Source organism: Ochotona princeps, chromosome 4 (assembly GCF_030435755.1).
Source record: "Ochotona princeps isolate mOchPri1 chromosome 4, mOchPri1.hap1, whole genome shotgun sequence".
Taxonomy (NCBI): domain Eukaryota; kingdom Metazoa; phylum Chordata; class Mammalia; order Lagomorpha; family Ochotonidae; genus Ochotona; species Ochotona princeps.
The window spans coordinates 4,913,654-4,929,354 of NC_080835.1; the positions used below are offsets into that span (position 1 = coordinate 4,913,654).

The 15,701-nt window shown below is 65.2% G+C and overlaps 1 protein-coding gene across 3 annotated transcripts; it reads right to left on the reverse strand.

Annotated features, from left to right (window-relative positions):
• Window positions 1-192: 192 nt before the first annotated feature.
• PCNX3 (pecanex 3) lies at window positions 193-15,691 on the reverse strand. 3 transcript variants are annotated; one of them, XM_058662785.1, is made up of 35 exons: window positions 15,001-15,691; window positions 14,609-14,796; window positions 14,397-14,496; window positions 14,276-14,315; window positions 14,084-14,179; window positions 12,790-13,926; window positions 12,326-12,446; window positions 12,065-12,240; window positions 11,645-11,735; window positions 11,215-11,350; window positions 10,136-10,296; window positions 9,467-9,620; window positions 9,123-9,155; window positions 8,738-8,909; window positions 8,536-8,646; window positions 8,309-8,400; window positions 8,038-8,147; window positions 7,642-7,747; window positions 7,443-7,535; window positions 7,157-7,307; window positions 6,489-6,633; window positions 6,071-6,248; window positions 5,477-5,585; window positions 5,232-5,361; window positions 4,936-4,994; window positions 4,625-4,840; window positions 3,897-4,150; window positions 2,531-2,761; window positions 2,343-2,446; window positions 1,987-2,134; window positions 1,669-1,899; window positions 1,313-1,587; window positions 904-1,037; window positions 510-820; window positions 193-434 (listed from the first exon to the last, which is right to left on the reverse strand). In XM_058662785.1, the coding sequence occupies exons 1-35, from the start codon at window positions 15,151-15,153 to the stop codon at window positions 240-242; spliced, it is 6,141 nt and encodes a 2,046-aa protein (XP_058518768.1). In that variant the 5' UTR covers window positions 15,154-15,691; the 3' UTR covers window positions 193-239. The 3 variants fall into 3 exon arrangements, with proteins under 3 accessions (XP_058518768.1, XP_058518767.1, XP_004596731.2); XM_058662784.1 differs by having other exon boundaries at window positions 12,065-12,243; window positions 15,001-15,689; XM_004596674.2 differs by having other exon boundaries at window positions 10,136-10,257; window positions 12,065-12,243; window positions 15,001-15,688.
• Between the last annotated feature and the right edge of the window lie 10 nt (window positions 15,692-15,701).

Below are 15,701 nucleotides of genomic sequence, written 5' to 3' on the forward strand. Positions count from 1 at the left end.
GCCCACAGACCGGGCTTGGAGGCCCTGGCAGAGCTGAGGCCTTGGAGGAGGGATGAGAGATCAGGGGTCAAGGTCAGGATCCTTGCCCATCAGTTCTGGACCTCCGGCTGACACAGCCAGAGGTCGGGGTTCAGATGTGGAGAAAAAGCCACTGAGTTCCGTGGTCCTGCAGAAGACCAGAGGCTGAGGTGGTCCGGGTCCCTGGGTCCTGGGAACGCGTCCAACAGGGACTCAGCTACTTAGTACTGGTGCTCCAGCAAGGGCTGGGCAGCCGGACTCTCACGTTCCTCGGCTGCGGCTGACCAATCGGCAGGAGCCCCCGGGGGCGTGCCACCCTCAGGGACGCTGCTGTCCGGACAGGGCCCACCCAGGGCTGCTCTGGGTGGCGAGGCCTCGGCGCTGGTGACCTGGCTGAGGCTGAGGCCTGGAGGCGCCTGCAGGAAGGCAGACAGGTGGGTGGGTGAGCAGATCCCAGCCACCTGGGCCCACCCTACCCACAGGCCCCTCACCTGAGATTTGGGGGTGCCTCCTCTGGGGCTCCCTGAGGCTGGCTCCCCGTCGGATCCCCCCAGCCCCTTCTGGCCCCCGAGGCTCCACTTCCCACTGGGTCCCTCAGAACTGACGGGGCCTGGGCCAGGGCCAGGGGGCCGCGAGGGGCGGGGGCCCTCGGTGGGGGCAGGGGAGGCAGGGGGCGGGCCAGGCAGGGGAGGGGGAGGCCACTGCAGCAGAGGGGGCGCCCGTGCGTCCCCAGAGCCAGGGGTGTTCACGACTGACTGCGGCGCCCAGCCAGGGCCCGCTGGGAGGAGCTGGTCACCACCACCTGCAGGGCACAGATAAGCACAAAGCTCTCAGCTGGGCCAGCAGGGTCAGGGTGTCACCCCCAGGCCCCATCCCGCTGCTCACCTGCTGTGTTTTCAGGCGTGGGATGTGTCAAGGGGGGGTTACTGCTGAGGGACGTCAGGCCGCCGCCCCCACCACAGTCCGAGTCGTCCACATTCCCGCCGCTGTTACAGCCAGCACCGCAGCCTTTATGCAGCCTGCGGGGCCAGGGGTGGAGAGGAGGAGGTCAGAGCCCACCGAGCAAGCAGCAAGCCCAGGTCAAGTCACCCAGCAGGCCTGGGGAGGGAGGCAGCCCTGCTGGGCCTGGAGACCACAGGTCGGGGGTTGGGGGTGCTGGCGGCTGTACTTACTCGCCTTCCAGGAGGCAGCTGCCTCAGACCTGCACCCCATTTCCTCTCTGAGCCCCAGACCACCAACCCCACCCCCAACACACACAAGGCGCCCCAGGCAGGTGGTGGTTTTCTGGGCTCACCTCTCCCAGCTGCGCAGCAGCCAGTGCGCGATGGCGCCCAGGCTGATGGGCCCACCCCACAGCGCACGCAGCTGCGGGTGGCTGCCAGCCAGCGAGGTGGTGAGTGGCGAGACGTAGATGGGGTAGCCGAGTGGCTGGTCACAGGAGGAGTTGATCATGTTGCGCAGCGCCTGCTTGGCATTCTGGATGCTGCCTCGCTCGGGATTGCGGTTGCGCAGAAACACCAGCTCCTGCTGCTGCCCTGCCCACAGGCCGCGCACACACTCCCGGTTCACCTGCCAGGAAGGGCATGGGGCTGGGTCAGGGGCCACCACAGCGGCAGCAGGAGGGTGCAGGCAGGGGCAGGGGCACCCCACCTTGATGACCCGGAAGCCAAGGTGGCGCCGGTTGAGCATGATGATCTTGTACTCGTCTGAGGCGTCGTCCATGACGTGGCGCAGTGCCAGCAAGGAGGGAGTGTTACTGAGGATGGCACTGCGCCAGGCGGGGTCACCCTCGTGGGAGATGACCAGCCGCTCTTCGTTGGCCGCAATGGCATCGTACAGGGCCGCCGGCTCTTCATACTCATCCGGGGATGTGAAATGGTCCTGGCAGGAGGATGGGGGAGAGGGTGGGTCAGTCTACCCTGCCAGCAGGGAGGATGCTCAATCCCACACCTGTCCCCGGGCTCCTACCTGGTGAAGCTTCAGAGCCATGCGGACACCAGGTGCCACCACACGGTGCAACAGGTCCATGTCGGCAAAGACCCACTCATCTCGGGGGGAGGTAATGCGGAAGTCGCCCTTGAACAGGGCGTGCAGGCCGTACAGGAAGGGCTCCAGGCTGGCGGGGGAGGGGGAGGTAAGCGAGGGTGGTGGGGAAGGGTCTCAACTGAAACCCTTCCTCACTGGGGTCCACCTGTGGCCTTCACAGAACCTGGAGGAGCAGCCTAGGCCATGGCCAGTGAGAAGTGGGAAGAGCCTCTCCAGCAGCAGGTGGCGGGCAAGGGCCCCTGGAGTTGGCAGGGTGAGCCGCACCTGTGGGCACTCACCTCGCAGACATGCTGTGGGCCGCAGTCCCCAGAGCGCGGCGGCCAAGCACACACAGGCCGAAACACAGCGTGACGAGGGGAGAGTGCCAGTCCTGCTCCACGGGCTGTGGCACAAAGACCCCCCCCAGCTCAGACTGCGGCCCAGAGAGGTGGGTGGGTGGGTGGCCCTGGGGCAGAGGCAGCCTAACCTGGCCACGCCGGGAGGCACAGTACTGGATCCACTCCAGGTGCACGGCGCAGAAAGAGGGCAGCGAGAGGCCCGAGAGGCGGAGGTCGTAGTCCTCGTCCACGCTCAGTGAGAAGGTGGGGTCCGAGTCTGCGTAGCCGGGGGCCCGCACGGGCCGCAGGGCGGTGGCGATGCCCTCGTGGCTCAGCCAGGAGTCCAGCTTCGGGGAGCGGCTCACGTAGTAGATGATGCTCTGCAGAAGAAAGGAGGTTTGGGGGTGACCCCCAGGACACAGCCACAGGGCAAGGAGGGGGAGGGGCCAGGGCAGCCCCCGCTATAGCCTGTCCAGGTCCGATGGCTCCCACCTGCCTAGGCCAGGAAGCAGTGAGGGTAAACGGGCAGCGCAAGACAGGGACAGGCCTGTCCCTTCCTGCCAGCTGCGAAGTTGGTCCAATGTGTAAAGGAACCGAGTTCCCACAGGTGCCGGATATCCCATGATAGGAATGGGGTGGGGGTTCCTAGGCAGGAATTTGAGCCCTGAACCTTCAGACTGGGTATGCTCTGGGGTGCAGATATCAAGCGGGGTGCCAAGCCTAGAGGCCAAAGTGGTCCCAGTGCCAGGTGCTAGTGGCAGCTGAAACAGGGGTAACACACAGGTCTTTCCTTAGAGAAAACCACAGGGCCACTCACAGGCCCAAAGCAATGGCTCCTGGACCCCTCATTGCTGTCACCTTTTTTAAAAGGTAGATTTACGTATATTTGAAAGGCAAGAGTGTGACCCAGCATGATGGTTCAGCTGGCTAATCCTGCCCCTGCAAGCAACAGGATCCCATTCAGGCGCCAGTTTGTTTCAGCTTCTCTACTTCCCATTCAGCTCCCTAAGTGCTCGGCTACAGGGGGCCACGGAGCAATATCAGGACCACAGGAGCTGGACAGGACCCTTGGCCGCACAGCAAAGGGCTAGGCCTGTGTGGCCCACCCTGGAGTCTGGACGGGCTCTCTGAAACTGCCCTGGGTTTATTCTTTGGCACGCCACTCCCTGCTCCCCCAAACCCCAGCCTGCTCCAGCTCTCCAGGCCAGCCTGGCTGGCTGGCTGATTCTGCTAAGCTGGGGCAAAGTGGCTGTCTCCAGGGGAACGAACCTGGCTAAGCGTTTGAAGCCTGTTGGCCAGAGTGCTACAGGAGGCCTGGAGCAGGGCTCCCATGAGGCAGGGTGACGCTGGCTTTGCTGCTGCCTCTCCTGGCCACTTGCCACATGCTCACTGCCAAGCCAGCCTTCCAGAGCAGGGAGCACCTTGACCAGTGCCCCATCACCACAGCCCTGTGGGCCAGCCTAGCAGAGCCTGTCCCTGGGCCACCCTGGCCACCAGCTCCCCGCCCGGCCATACCTTGACATAGTAGGTGATAAGGATCTTGCGGAGGTCAAAGACCTGTAGCATGGAGGCGGCGTTGTTGTCGCTGATGCTGTAGCCTTCCAGCACATACTTGCTGGCCGTCACCTCCCAAGCCAGCCAGCGCTGCCCGAAGGCCGCGTTGAAGGACAGGACCCGTGGCAGGTGGCCGGGCTCGCAGCAGCAGCAGCCCTCGTCCTCCTCCACGCCCTCGGTGATGGCCTCCACCTCCCGCTGCTGGCAATAGGTGCCTGCGGAAGGGACACGCTGCCAGGGACCACAAGGCCAAGCCCCGCCCTGCCCTGTGGCACTCCACGTAGGTCAGCATCACATGCTTGTACCCCCTGCCTTCCAGCAGCCACACCAGGACAGGGGCAAAGGGAACAAGACTCTGGCCCTCTGCTACCAGCCAGGAGACAGGTACCTGCTCAAGGTCAGAGTGCTCAGGAGTGGGGCTTGGAGCGCCTCTGCACCCCTGGGCCATTTCTGAAGCTGGCCTCCCCGATGAGTGGCCCAGAACGGAATCCTGGCTTCCTCACTGTGGGCCATGCTCAGGGCCCAACTGGGGTGAGTTGACACCACAGAGCAAGCCAGGAAGGGCTGGTACAGGCACCCAGGGCTCCGAGCCCTGGCTCTCCCTGAGCCCAAAAAGTCACTCTGAACCGTAAACCAGGGAAGGGCCAGGGCACAGTGGGATGGCTCCCCGCCTCGGCCCTGCAGCTCACCCCGGAACTCAAGGCCACGCAGCTGGAAGGTGATGAGGCCATTGCCAACCTCGATGAGATGCACCAGGGCGTTGAGATAGTCAGAGGCCAGCACGAAGCAATCGCCTGGGCCGTAGTTGCCCCAGCGGCCCAGCACCAGGTCACCACACAGTGTGTGCTGCAGCGAGCGCGTCAAGTGCTCGTAGAAGATGGAGTTGAGGTTGTTGTCATCGGCGCCTGCGGCCGGGCAAAGGAACAAGGTGACGCTGGGGAAGGCCCTGGCCCTGTGGAGGGCCCCCTCCTCCACGGCGCCCAGAGGACTGGGTACCCACCAGGGTTCCGGTCCAGCTGGGTGACAAGGCGGGTGTTGGAATGATCTACACGCTTAGTGCTGTGCCCAGAGAGAGAACAAACATTGGCTGATGGCCGACAACACAACAGTGTCTGCTGGCAGGCAGCGAGCCCTCTGCCCAGCCCTCCTCAGGTCCCGAGGCAGCCATGCAGCCCCATTACAGAGAAGGCTGCGACATTCAGGAACCCAAGGGGTCCCCGCAGCACCCACCCACGCACCGCGGCTCCTCTCCCGGCTCCATCCCGCCAGCCCCCCTGCTGCCTTTGGGTGGCTCACTTATAATCACGCTCCCAGAACTTGAGGGGCCGGGCATAGGACATGATGAAGACAGCGCTGCCCAGCAGGGGGTTGAGCGGTGTGGAGAAGAGTCCAGACAGCAGGGCCTGGACGAAGAGCATGGCCGAGTCTGGCAGCACGAGTCAAGGAGGCGGCAGCCGTGCAGGCCCCCACCTCCCCCCAGCCACCCCAGCCGAGGCCTGCCTCGCACAGTCCCAGCCAGATCATGGGCAGCAGCTGGATACGGGGCACGGCAAAGGGCTGGGCAAAGGCGTGGAAAGCCGAGCCCCAGGTGATCTGCCAGGGCGCGATGTAGGTGAGCACGAAGCGCAGCTTGTACAGTAGGTCCCACAGCTGCCGGAGGAGAAAGGACGTGCAGGGTCACTCCCAGGGGTCCTGGAGTACAGCGACCATTCCCAGCCCTGCCCGTGGGGCCACTCCAGGTCAGTCTGCACAGGGTCCCAGGCACGTGGATGGAGTATGGTCCTCAGACCTGGTCTAAGTGACCCTCAACCCTACCGGGGTACCACCTATCCTGGAAGGGCAGGCACCACGCCCAGCTTTGAAGCTGCCCAGCAGCGGGCAGTGGGCAGGAGTGGGCTGTCCTGGCTCTCGCAATGCTGTCAGGGAGGTAGGCATAGGCTCAGACAGATGTAGATTCAAATCCCAGCCAGTCCACTGCTGGGGGGACCTGAGCCACCAGTGCTAAGCCTGGGCTGCTGTCAGCAGAGCACGAGGGGGCAGCTGTTCCCTGAGACACTGCCACAATGGCCAACCAGGGCCGGGGCCACAGGGGCAGGACGGGCAGACCTCGGCCTGCTCTGGCCTCACCAGCTCACCTTGCTGCAGAGCAGGGACATGAGGAAGTAGTCGAGCAGAAAGCCCTGGGAGAGGCGCGGGTAGTCGAAGTGAAAGAGCAGCACAGTGAAGGCCAAGGTCAGGTACTGCTGGGGCGGGCAGCAGAAGGCTGAGCGCAGCAGCTTCAGCCCAGCCACAGTCATCAGCAGGGCCCGGCAGCTGTGGGCGAGCGGCAGGATGGAGGGACGTGAGAGGCAGTGCGTACTAGTGCCTTGGCCTCACCTATCCTGGCCTCGGCACAGCCGGGCCAGTACACTCAGCCTGTCCCCCCAAACCCACACAGCCAGTTTTAGACATGCATCAGCCCTCACGAAGGCAGGGGCTTCCGCGGAAGTGCCGGGAGCTGGGATCCCGCCCTGGGAAGGTGGCTGATGGGGCAGGGCCCGGGGTGGTCCTCACTCCAGGCAGAACTTGTCCGGGTGGCTGACGACAGTGTGGGCGTCCACCGTGAGGGCGTTGAGCACCACCGCAGGGTAGATGAGGTACTTCTCCACACACTGCAGGCCTGCGTACAGCTTCTCGAACCACATCACCTGGGCAGCACCTGTGGTGAGAGGTGGAACTGCAGGGCAGCTCTGGACCTTCACACGCCCCCTTCCCAGGGGCTGTATGCTGGGTCCCTGCAGACGTGGGGCGGGGCGGACAGGGGCCATCCGGGTCCCTGCAGACGTGGGGCGGGGCGGACAGGGGCCATCCGGGTCCCTGCAGACGTGGGGCAGGGGCGGACGGGGGCCATCCGGGTCCCTGCAGACGTGGGGCAGGGGCGGACGGGGGCCATCCGGGTCCCTGCAGACGTGGGGCAGGGGCGGACGGGGGCCAGCCCCCAGGACAAGTGAGAGCACTGAAACACAGGCTGGAAGCTTTCTCAGTTACACAGCCCAGCGAGATGACAAGGCAGGCAGCACGTACACAAGAGGGCCCACCACAGGCAGCCAAGGGTGGCAGTGAAAGAGTGGCACAGGCTAGGGGAGGGCATGGCAGGGCATGGTGACAGCCAGGTAGCACCAGGGCAGCACGCAGACAGGGTGTGGTGGAGGCTGCCCCCTGCTGGCCACAGGCGCACTCACCGCGCACTTCGTACTGGCTGTACTCCAGAGGCTTCAGCACTGGCTGGGAGAGGCAGAACCAGGGCAGCTGCTTGCGGAGCTGCGGCAGCAAGTAGTGTGTGAAGAAGCCCACGGCCCCTGCCAGCGCATACAGCACGAAAGCCAGCACCGACTGCAAGAAGGAGGGGCTGAGACTCAGGCCAGGGGTCCAGGCCCTGGGAGCTACAGGGGAATCACCTGGCCCAGGCTGCCCGGGGAGCTGCCCAAGCTCCCAGCATGGAACAGACCCCAGCTAGAGCCCACGCACCTTCAGGGCGATGAAGACAGTGCTGGCGCTGATGGCGAAGGTGAGGACGGCAATCAACACACACATCACCAGATCGGAGTGCAGGACCTCCCGCTGTAGGACGGGGAGACCAGCATGGCTGCCTGCACCCACCCAGGCCCTCACCACCTGCCACTGCCTCCTGGCTATGGCCTCGGAGGCTCCAACGCCTGCCCCTTACCACTGATTGGCGCATCTTGTCCGGCAGGGGGTCTGGGGGCTCAGCCCGGGCTGTCTCCAAGCTGCGCTCCTCCAGCTCCGGGAACATCTTGCTCCGGATTAGAGACCTGAGGGGAGGAAGCGGCAGGGCCGAGCTGAGGTGGGACCAAGTGAGTGCACAGTCATGCCCTGTCCCTCACCACGTGCACACACGTTAAGAGTCAGGCACAGTTCCATGGGCCCCCAGCTCCTTGCCATGTACACACAAGACCAGGCATGGATCCCTGGCCCCTCACTGTGCACACACACAGCACCAGGAATGGGCCCGCAGCCCCTCACCGAGCACACACTCAGGGCCGGGCACAGATCCAAGGATTCCCAGCCCCTCACCACATGCATACATGGGCCAGGCACCCACCAGAGCACGGTGGGGTCGCTGCTCTGCCGGCTCAGGTGGTAGGACAGCGCCACCAGGAGGCCACAGAAGACTGAGAAGAGAACGGGCACGTGCTGTTCGGGCCAAGGAGACTGGGGGAAGAACGCACGTCCGTCAGGGAACATGTGGGCAGGTGTTGGGGGTGGAAGTGCCCCCGTGGCAGAAGCTGCTGCAGGGTCTGACCCAGAGCCCAGCCCCATCGCCAGCCATGTGCCTCAACTCACCCCTGCCCACCTGCACTGGCCACTCCTACCTTAATGGCCCCAAGGCAAAAGCCATACAGCAGGGCAGCGACCAGCAGGCTGCGGGCGAGGCTGAAGACGGCCGTGAGGGGGCTGGTGGCAGCTGCAATGGGGGAGCAGTGGCTGAGCCCCAGGGCCCCAGGCCACCCCCAGCCCTCGGAGAACTAGAGAGCTCCCAGTGTTCCCAAGGAAGAGGGCTTGGGGAGGGCGCGGGAGCGCCGACCGTGGGGCCCCTTACCTGTGCCCCCAAAGCCATGCATATCTATCTGTTCCAGCAGGTACATGAGGCAGGTGTTGACCTGGGGCAGGAGGCCCAGCAGGAAAACGAACGGGAAGCACAAAGTGAACACTGGCCGGGAGGGAACCGGAGACGGTCAGCCTGCTGGCCTCCCCGCAGCCGCCCCGGCACACACACCGCCCAGGCTCTGCCCCTGCCTCACCGGTGGCCACGTCTCGGGCACAGAAGAAGAAGGAGGCAGAGAAGAGTGTGAGGCCATAGAGAGAGACAGGCGGGAAGGGCTGCGCAGAGCCCAGGGCGTCCAGCAGCCAGATGAGCAGGCAGCAGATGCAGAAGTAGACGGGCCGGCTGTACGCGATCACCCAGTTGTGGCCCTGGGGAGTCAGCTGTGAGGAGTCAGGGCTCCCCACAGACCAGCCCCAGGCTCGGACCCCTACCCCGGTCCAAACTAGAGAGCCTGGCAGAGCAGGGGAGCCAGGGTGGGGTGGGGAAAGAGCCCTGCTCCACCATCCCCTACCCCCCTCCCTTTGGCTCTCAGCCCCTCACGGGGACTCCCGGTGTGAGCACGCTGCTCGATGGGGACTCACGTGCATGGGAGATGCAGCATCAGGCTGGACACTCTACGAAAGACAGGGTGACACTGGCACTGAGGACGGGGGTCTCCAGGAGGGTCAGGGGCCATGGCACCCATTCAGGCTTCACCACAGCATGGTCCTGTGTGACTGACTGGGGCAGAGCCCTGCCCGGTCCCATCCCAAGCCCCTCCCACCGGTCTTCTCATTTTTCTCCTTTCTTTCCATCTCCCCTAGGCCCCGAGAGCGGGAGTGGGTACCCTTGCTCCTGGGGCTTGCTAACTGCGCATGTGACTGCATGGTGCAGGCCGTGTGGGGAAGTAGCCGGGCAGTGCTGGGGTCAGGGGACACAGCCTGACCTTGAGCAGGGAGTACTGGCAGGAGGCGATGACCAGGCAGAACTGGAAGACCCAGATGTCAGTGAAGAAGCCCTTGAGCAGCAGCAGGTAGCCCAGGAAGGCGACCAGGCTGCTCAGGCCCACACCAAAGATGTTCTCCACCACACCCCGAGTCCTGTGGGGATAGCCGCGTCACCAGCCTGCCCACAGCATCCAGCCTCGCAGCTGGACAGCGCCCTCCTCTGCAGGCCCTTCTGGGAGCTGGGCCAGGCAGCAGCGGCCACAGCAGCTCCCCACCCCAGGCTCTGACAGCTAACTCAGGCAACAGCCCACTGGCACAGAGAGCCAGATGGAGAGGAAGCCAGGACCCAGGCCCTCTACAAGAGAACAAGAGTCATCCGGCTTTCTGGGCCTCAGAGTCCCTCTGAGAAATGGACAGTTTGCGGGTTTGTGTGGAGTGCATGCTTGATTTCAAACCAAATCTAACGCAAGTGCAAACAGGAGCAGCCGACAGGGAACCTTCTGTCCTGCGCAAGGATGAGGGAGCTTACTGCAGCCCACCCACAGGGCCCCCACCTACAGAGAGGGAACCCACAGATGTGTCCACCAGCGCCTCCCAGCAGTTGAGTCACCTGACAATACTACCCCCGCACGGTCTGGGGGGACCAAGGCGAGTAGACGGGCACTCACCGGTCCAGCAGGGCCAGCAGGGCGAGCCGCTCATAGCGCACGGAGGTCCAGCGGCCCGGAAGCAGCCAGTACTTGTAGCTGTGCTGGGCACGGGGCGGGGCTTCCTCCATCAGCGTCTGCTCCTGGGATTCGTGCAGGCAGTCCTGGTCCAGCAGGTCCAACTGCAGTCCCCACAGCCGCGGCCATCAGCCCCGCAACCCCCCAGCACAGCGGCCTGGCAGCCTGGCCAGCCACCTCCATCTGGCAGCCCTGTGGCCTTCCCTGGCTCCATCCCAGGGGCCTACAGCTCTCAGGTTCCAGTCCTGGATGTATCACTGCCAGGGGCTGCTGCAGCTAGCTCCTATGCCCGGCTGCCCCTCCCCAAGCACACACCTTGCCCTTCAGAACCCAGGCAGGACAAACACTTCCCTCCTGCCAGGCACAGAATCAGCACCGCCTACTACTAATGCTGGTACCACACAGCCTGGGTGGACCACATCACCTGCTTGGTCAACAAGCATTTTCAGGCCCCAGCTGGGAGCCAGGCCTCAGGCCAGGCTCAGGGGCCCCAGCGGGGAGAAGTGGCCATGAGCTATAGAAAGATGCTGAAGGCCCCAAGTGATGGCTACAAAGCAGCTAACCTGGGAAGGGGCAGGGCTCCTGGTACCAGTCAGGGTCTGTGGCCAGGTCCTGGGGGGTGGGGTTCACGGGAACATTTCTGAACCCCTCGGGGCATGGCCTCCGCAGCCATCACACTTCTGGTGGTCCCAGGATGGTCAGCATGGCCTTAGCACCGCAAGAGGGCAGGGAAGACCAGAAGTGGTCATGCCAGGACCGGGACAGAGCCCGTACCAAGCATAGGGACCAGCTGGCACAACTGACCCGCACTGTGGGCACCTGTCGTCCACGTGACCTAAAACCTGCTGCACAATGAGGAATATACTCCAACCACGAGGGCAGGAGAGATGGACACCAACCCCAAGCCTGCACTTCCTGGCCTGGCCTTCAGCCATCTGCTCACCGCCAGCCGGGTACCAGGGCCTGGATCAGCCACCTGCCCGCCGCCAGCACCCTGATGGTCCTCTCCCATGCTTCCTCACCTCCGGGATCTCCAGGGGCACCCGGCGCACCTGCATGCCCTGTAAGACCACAGGCCGGGGCTGCAGCAGGTTGTGGCCACCTGTGGCCTCAGGCACGTCAGCCGAGTGGAAGCTGGAGGAGTGAGACTGACGGTCCCTGCGGAGACAACACCAGGAGAGGCAGGCCACGGGTGGGTTCCGGAGCACGTGAGGCTGAGGCCAAGCCCAGGCAAGCAGGGCAGTGTGTCCCTAGCCAGGGGTTCCAGGGATAGCCACAGTGCCCCCTGGGAAGCCAGCCCTTGGCATCCTGGAAGCTTCCTGCTAGCAAGTGTCAGGTGCCTGAACCGCCAGGGGCCCTGGTTAGGTCCGCCCTTCCCTGCACACCACCCCCCGCAAACAAAGAAACCCTGGGGCTCCCAGCATGCTGCCCACCCCCAGCCCACTGACTCACCAGGCTCCGTTTGCTGCCTGCTCTGCCTGCTGCCCCACAGGGTTTTCATAGCCGCCTCCAGCCAGGCCAAAGGTGTAAGAGCGCCGCACACCTGGGGCAGGATCACAATGAGATTACGCTAGGGAACCCAAAGCGACATGGGCAACTAAAGAGGACCCTCATGCTGTGAAGCCCCTCATGATCACCCAGGCCCCAGGGACCATGAGCTGGCCAGGAAGACCACAGGCTCGGCCACTGACTCTAGGTTGGCCCTTAGTGGCCTTGTCTGCAAAGTGGGCAGTGAGAACTCGCCATGCCTGAGAGATGCCATGCAGACGTCAGACAAGGTGGGTGACACGCTGCCTGCAGGACTGCGGGCAGGGAGCACACAAACCACTGTCCACAGGGCAGGAGGGGCGGCCGGCACGGGGCAGGGCTCACCACTCTCGTCATAGAAGTAGTGCACGGCGCCCTCAGAGGTGTCGTCGAATGTGCAGGCTTCGTGCACACTGGCCCCAGCACGGGTGAGCAGCAGCGAGGAGGCGAAGTGCAGGGCGGAGGGCAGCGTCAGTGCACGCGAGTGCGAGGCGGCCCGGCCCCGCGGAGCCTCCTGCAGGCTGCTGGGGACGGAGGGGGCCGGGTCAGCACCACGCAGCGCCTGCCCACCTGCGGCTCGCCATGGCCCAGCTGGTGGGGGCTCACCTGGGGGGCGAGCCCATGACGGAGGCTGGTGGGGTGGGGTTGCTTCCGGCATTATGGCGCCGTCGGATGGCCTGTGCCCGCCTCACGCTGCTGGAGCGGCCCCGCTTGCCACTCTCCTCAGCTGTCCAAAGACAGGGCCCCGCCCAAGGGTGAGTGACAGCTGGGGAAGTGAGGGGTGGGCATCCCAGCACTGAGCTCCAGGTTCCAAACCCCCAGTCACTCAGCTGTTTGCTCCTTAATTTCCTCTCTAGAAATGAGGCAGATGAACGCAAACAAGAGGTGCCCTGGCAGGAACAGAAGCCTGGGTGCAAACCATGGCCCCGGAGCTCAGCCAGCGGCTACGGTGGCCTGGCAGACCACAGTACCCCGTCGCAAAGCTCACGGCAGCAGCGGCCCAAGGCGGACACTGGGCCGACTGGGTCCCCTTGCCTAGCCCGCAGCTCTGCCCCCTTGCCCCCACTCACCTCCCCCCACGGCGCCTTCCTCTTGTAGCTCCCCGCGCCAACCGGGCTGGTTGGCAGCAGGGCCCCTGCGGGCCTCGGCCGGCAGCTCAGCCGGCTCGCCGGCAGACAGCTCCAGCCCTGCCTGGGACTCCAGCTCTGCCTTGGAGCTGGCCAGGGGTGCTTTGAGGACGTCACCACCAGCTCCGTCCATGCTGAGCACGCGAGCATGGGTTTTGGCGCTGGCAGTACTGGGTGTCCGCTGAGTCCCATAAGGCCGCTTGGGGGGCACCGCCGTCCCCTCCTCAGCCCCATGAGGGGCCCGCCGCTTCCGGGGTGCCCCAGCTGCGCCCTGGGAACTCTCAGGAGAGCAGCAGGATGTGGAAGAGGAGCTGTCGGTACTGTAACGGCGCTGGGAGCGCAGGCTGGAGGCTGGGCTTAACCCACTGCCCTCGCTCGTGTCTTCGTCCTCAAAGAAGCTGCCGGCCTCTAGCAGGGGGTGCCGGGGCACTCGGCCCGGCGGGGAGTGTCTCCGCAAAGGTGGCCGCCGCTTGCTGGGCCTCAGCAGGGCCAGGTCCTTCGGCCGCACAACCAGGAGTGGCTCGGCAGGGCCTGGTGGCGTCCCAGCCCCAATGACCGTGTCAAAGGAGCGCAGTGTGTCATCGGAAGGGACCCCTGCATCGGGGGAGGCGGGCAGCTCAGCCTCGGAAGGTGGGTCCGTGTCGCTGCCCTCTGGGGCCTGCCCGCCTGGCGGACTGTCCAGGTGGGTGGAATTGGTCTTCTCGCTCTTGAAGCTGCTCAACGTCTCCCGGTCAGTACCACTGAAGCAGGAGTCGGAGGAGCCAGCTTTGCGAGGCGTGGGGTCACCTGAGCCTCGGCGGTGGAGGAGTTGGTAGCCACCACTGCCAGCAGCCCCCAGGCGCAGCTCCCGGCCGCTGCTGGTCCTTGCCAGGGCCCGGTCAGAGCGGGTCAGCGTCAGGAAGCTCTTGGTCAACTCCTGGCTCAGGCTCCCTTTCAGTAAGGGGCTCATGGGGGTGTCCGCCACGCTGCTCCCGCTCCATGGGGCTCCATCATCAGCCAGAGGGGACCGCTCTGAGGAGTCCGTGCTGGGCAGCGAGGGGTGCGGGACGGTCCCCGGGGGCATGTGGGGAGGGTCGCCAACTGCCAAGAGAGAGCCAGGGAGTGAGGGAAGCGATGGATTACTCTAGAACCTGCTGGCTACCACAAGGTCCCAGCCAGAACAGGGTGAGTAAGATGAAGCAAGAGCTGGGGTGTCACGTGCGTGTAAGACCCTGGGCTCCCCACCAAACCCACTCACTGAGCTTCTCCTGCGAGTTCAACTTGAGCATCTCCCGGTCAGCTGAGGTCACGGTCACGTTGTTGTTGCCCTGCTCGCGCACCAGCTCCTTGATGTCTGAAACCAGGAGGCCCGGCGGTGCTTCAGTACCCCCCCAAGCGCGCATGCGCCATCGCCGGCCCACACCCCAGCCCTGAGCAGCGGCTACCTTACCTCTGAGTGCTCCGGCATCCTCCATCCGGGGCAGCAACTCCTGGGCAAAGAGGGCAACAAGTGAGCTCAGGACGCGAGGGGTGGGGAGGGTAAGGCTAGGCTGCTGTCACCTGTCACTCACCGACACCTGGTTGAAGCCGAAGATGGAATGCTGGGAACTGCAGCGGACCGGCGGCGTGGAACTCACTTTCCGAAACACAGTCATCTCCACTCCAGGGTCCCTGGCAGCAGCAGAGAGCTGCAGCTTTGGAACCTCCATCTCCGCCTTATACCTCACTTCCCAGCAGCCTGAGCACCGGTCCCTCCCACAGGGCCCCGTCCCGGTCCACCTACCGAGGCGGACTGCTGTCTCCCTGGGCGGCTTCCTCCTCAGGCTCCCCGGCTGTGGAGTTGTGTTTTTCCACAATCTCGCCCTGGTCGAACATGGCGTGCAGCCGGTAATTCACCGTTTTGATGGTGGCGAAGATGACACCCACCACGAGGCAGTACACGCCGGCAACGATCAGGCTGGGGGGCAGGACCTGCAGGGAGACCACGGGTCAGGTCCCTGCCAAGCAGTCCTGCCCGGGCAGGAATGCACCTGCCCGCGCCATCGACCATCACGGCCGGACTCACGGGGGGGCTGCGTTCAAGGTCAGCCCACCCAGGAGATGGGAGGGCAGGGTCCCCGCTGCACACAGCCGCCCGGGGTTACAGGTGGCGGCCGGGCCGCGGCGGCCTCTCACCATGTACAGCAGGAAGGGGAACGTGAGCAGGAAGATCCACACGTAGAGATGGAAGCAGTTGGAGAAGGTGCTCTGGTGCGGGTCGAAGAACCAGCCGCCGGTGAGTGAGGCCCACACCCCCTGGCGCAGGATCTGCAGCACCTGAGACCCCATGGCCCCGCAGCTGCTGCCCCACGCCCGGGACCCTCATGGGGGCGGCCCCCGGCCCATGCCCCGCCTGGCGCCCGAGGGCCCCGGGGCTTGGCCTGGGCGCTCACGCCATGGCCTCCCCCGTCCAAGGCGGGGGAGCAGCGGCAGCTCGGCGGGGCGAGGGTGCGGGCCCGGCTCAAGAGGACGGGGCGCGGGGCTGCGGCCGCATCAGGGGCGGGGTCCGGGCCCGCACCCCTGGCCCAGCAAGGTTCCGAGGGACCCAGTCGGCAGGCGGGCGCGGGGCACGGGCCGGCCACCCGTTGGCGGCATCCAGAGGTGGGCGTGGGGCAGTGGGAGCGACGGGGTCCCTGGGCTGCGGACCGGGGGAGGACAGTCCCGGGATCCTGAAGTCCACTTCCGGGGTCGCAGGTCACCCGCTAGGGGCTCCGTGCCGGTGCCGGCCAGGAGGAGGGAGGGGAGGCCGGAAGACGGAGCCGCGAGCCTCCAACCTGCGGCGGCGCATGCGCCCGGTGGACCTAACCAGGACCCGGAAAAGGGGGAAAAAAAAAAAA

What these genes read in the sequence shown, in the direction of transcription:
- PCNX3 (XM_058662784.1), bottom strand. Translation starts at nt 15,153, where the DNA reads ATGGGGTCTCAGGTGCTGCAGATCCTGCGCCAGGGGGTGTGGGCCTCA. An exon ending in TCCCCTTCCTGCTGTACATG is followed by an intron (nt 14,797 to 15,000) that starts GTGAGAGGCCGC and finishes GTCTCCCTGCAG; the next exon opens with GTCCTGCCCCCCAGCCTGAT. An exon ending in CTGCTGCGCAGCTGGGAGAG is followed by an intron (nt 1,038 to 1,312) that starts GTGAGCCCAGAA and finishes CTGGCCCCGCAG; the next exon opens with GCTGCATAAAGGCTGCGGTG.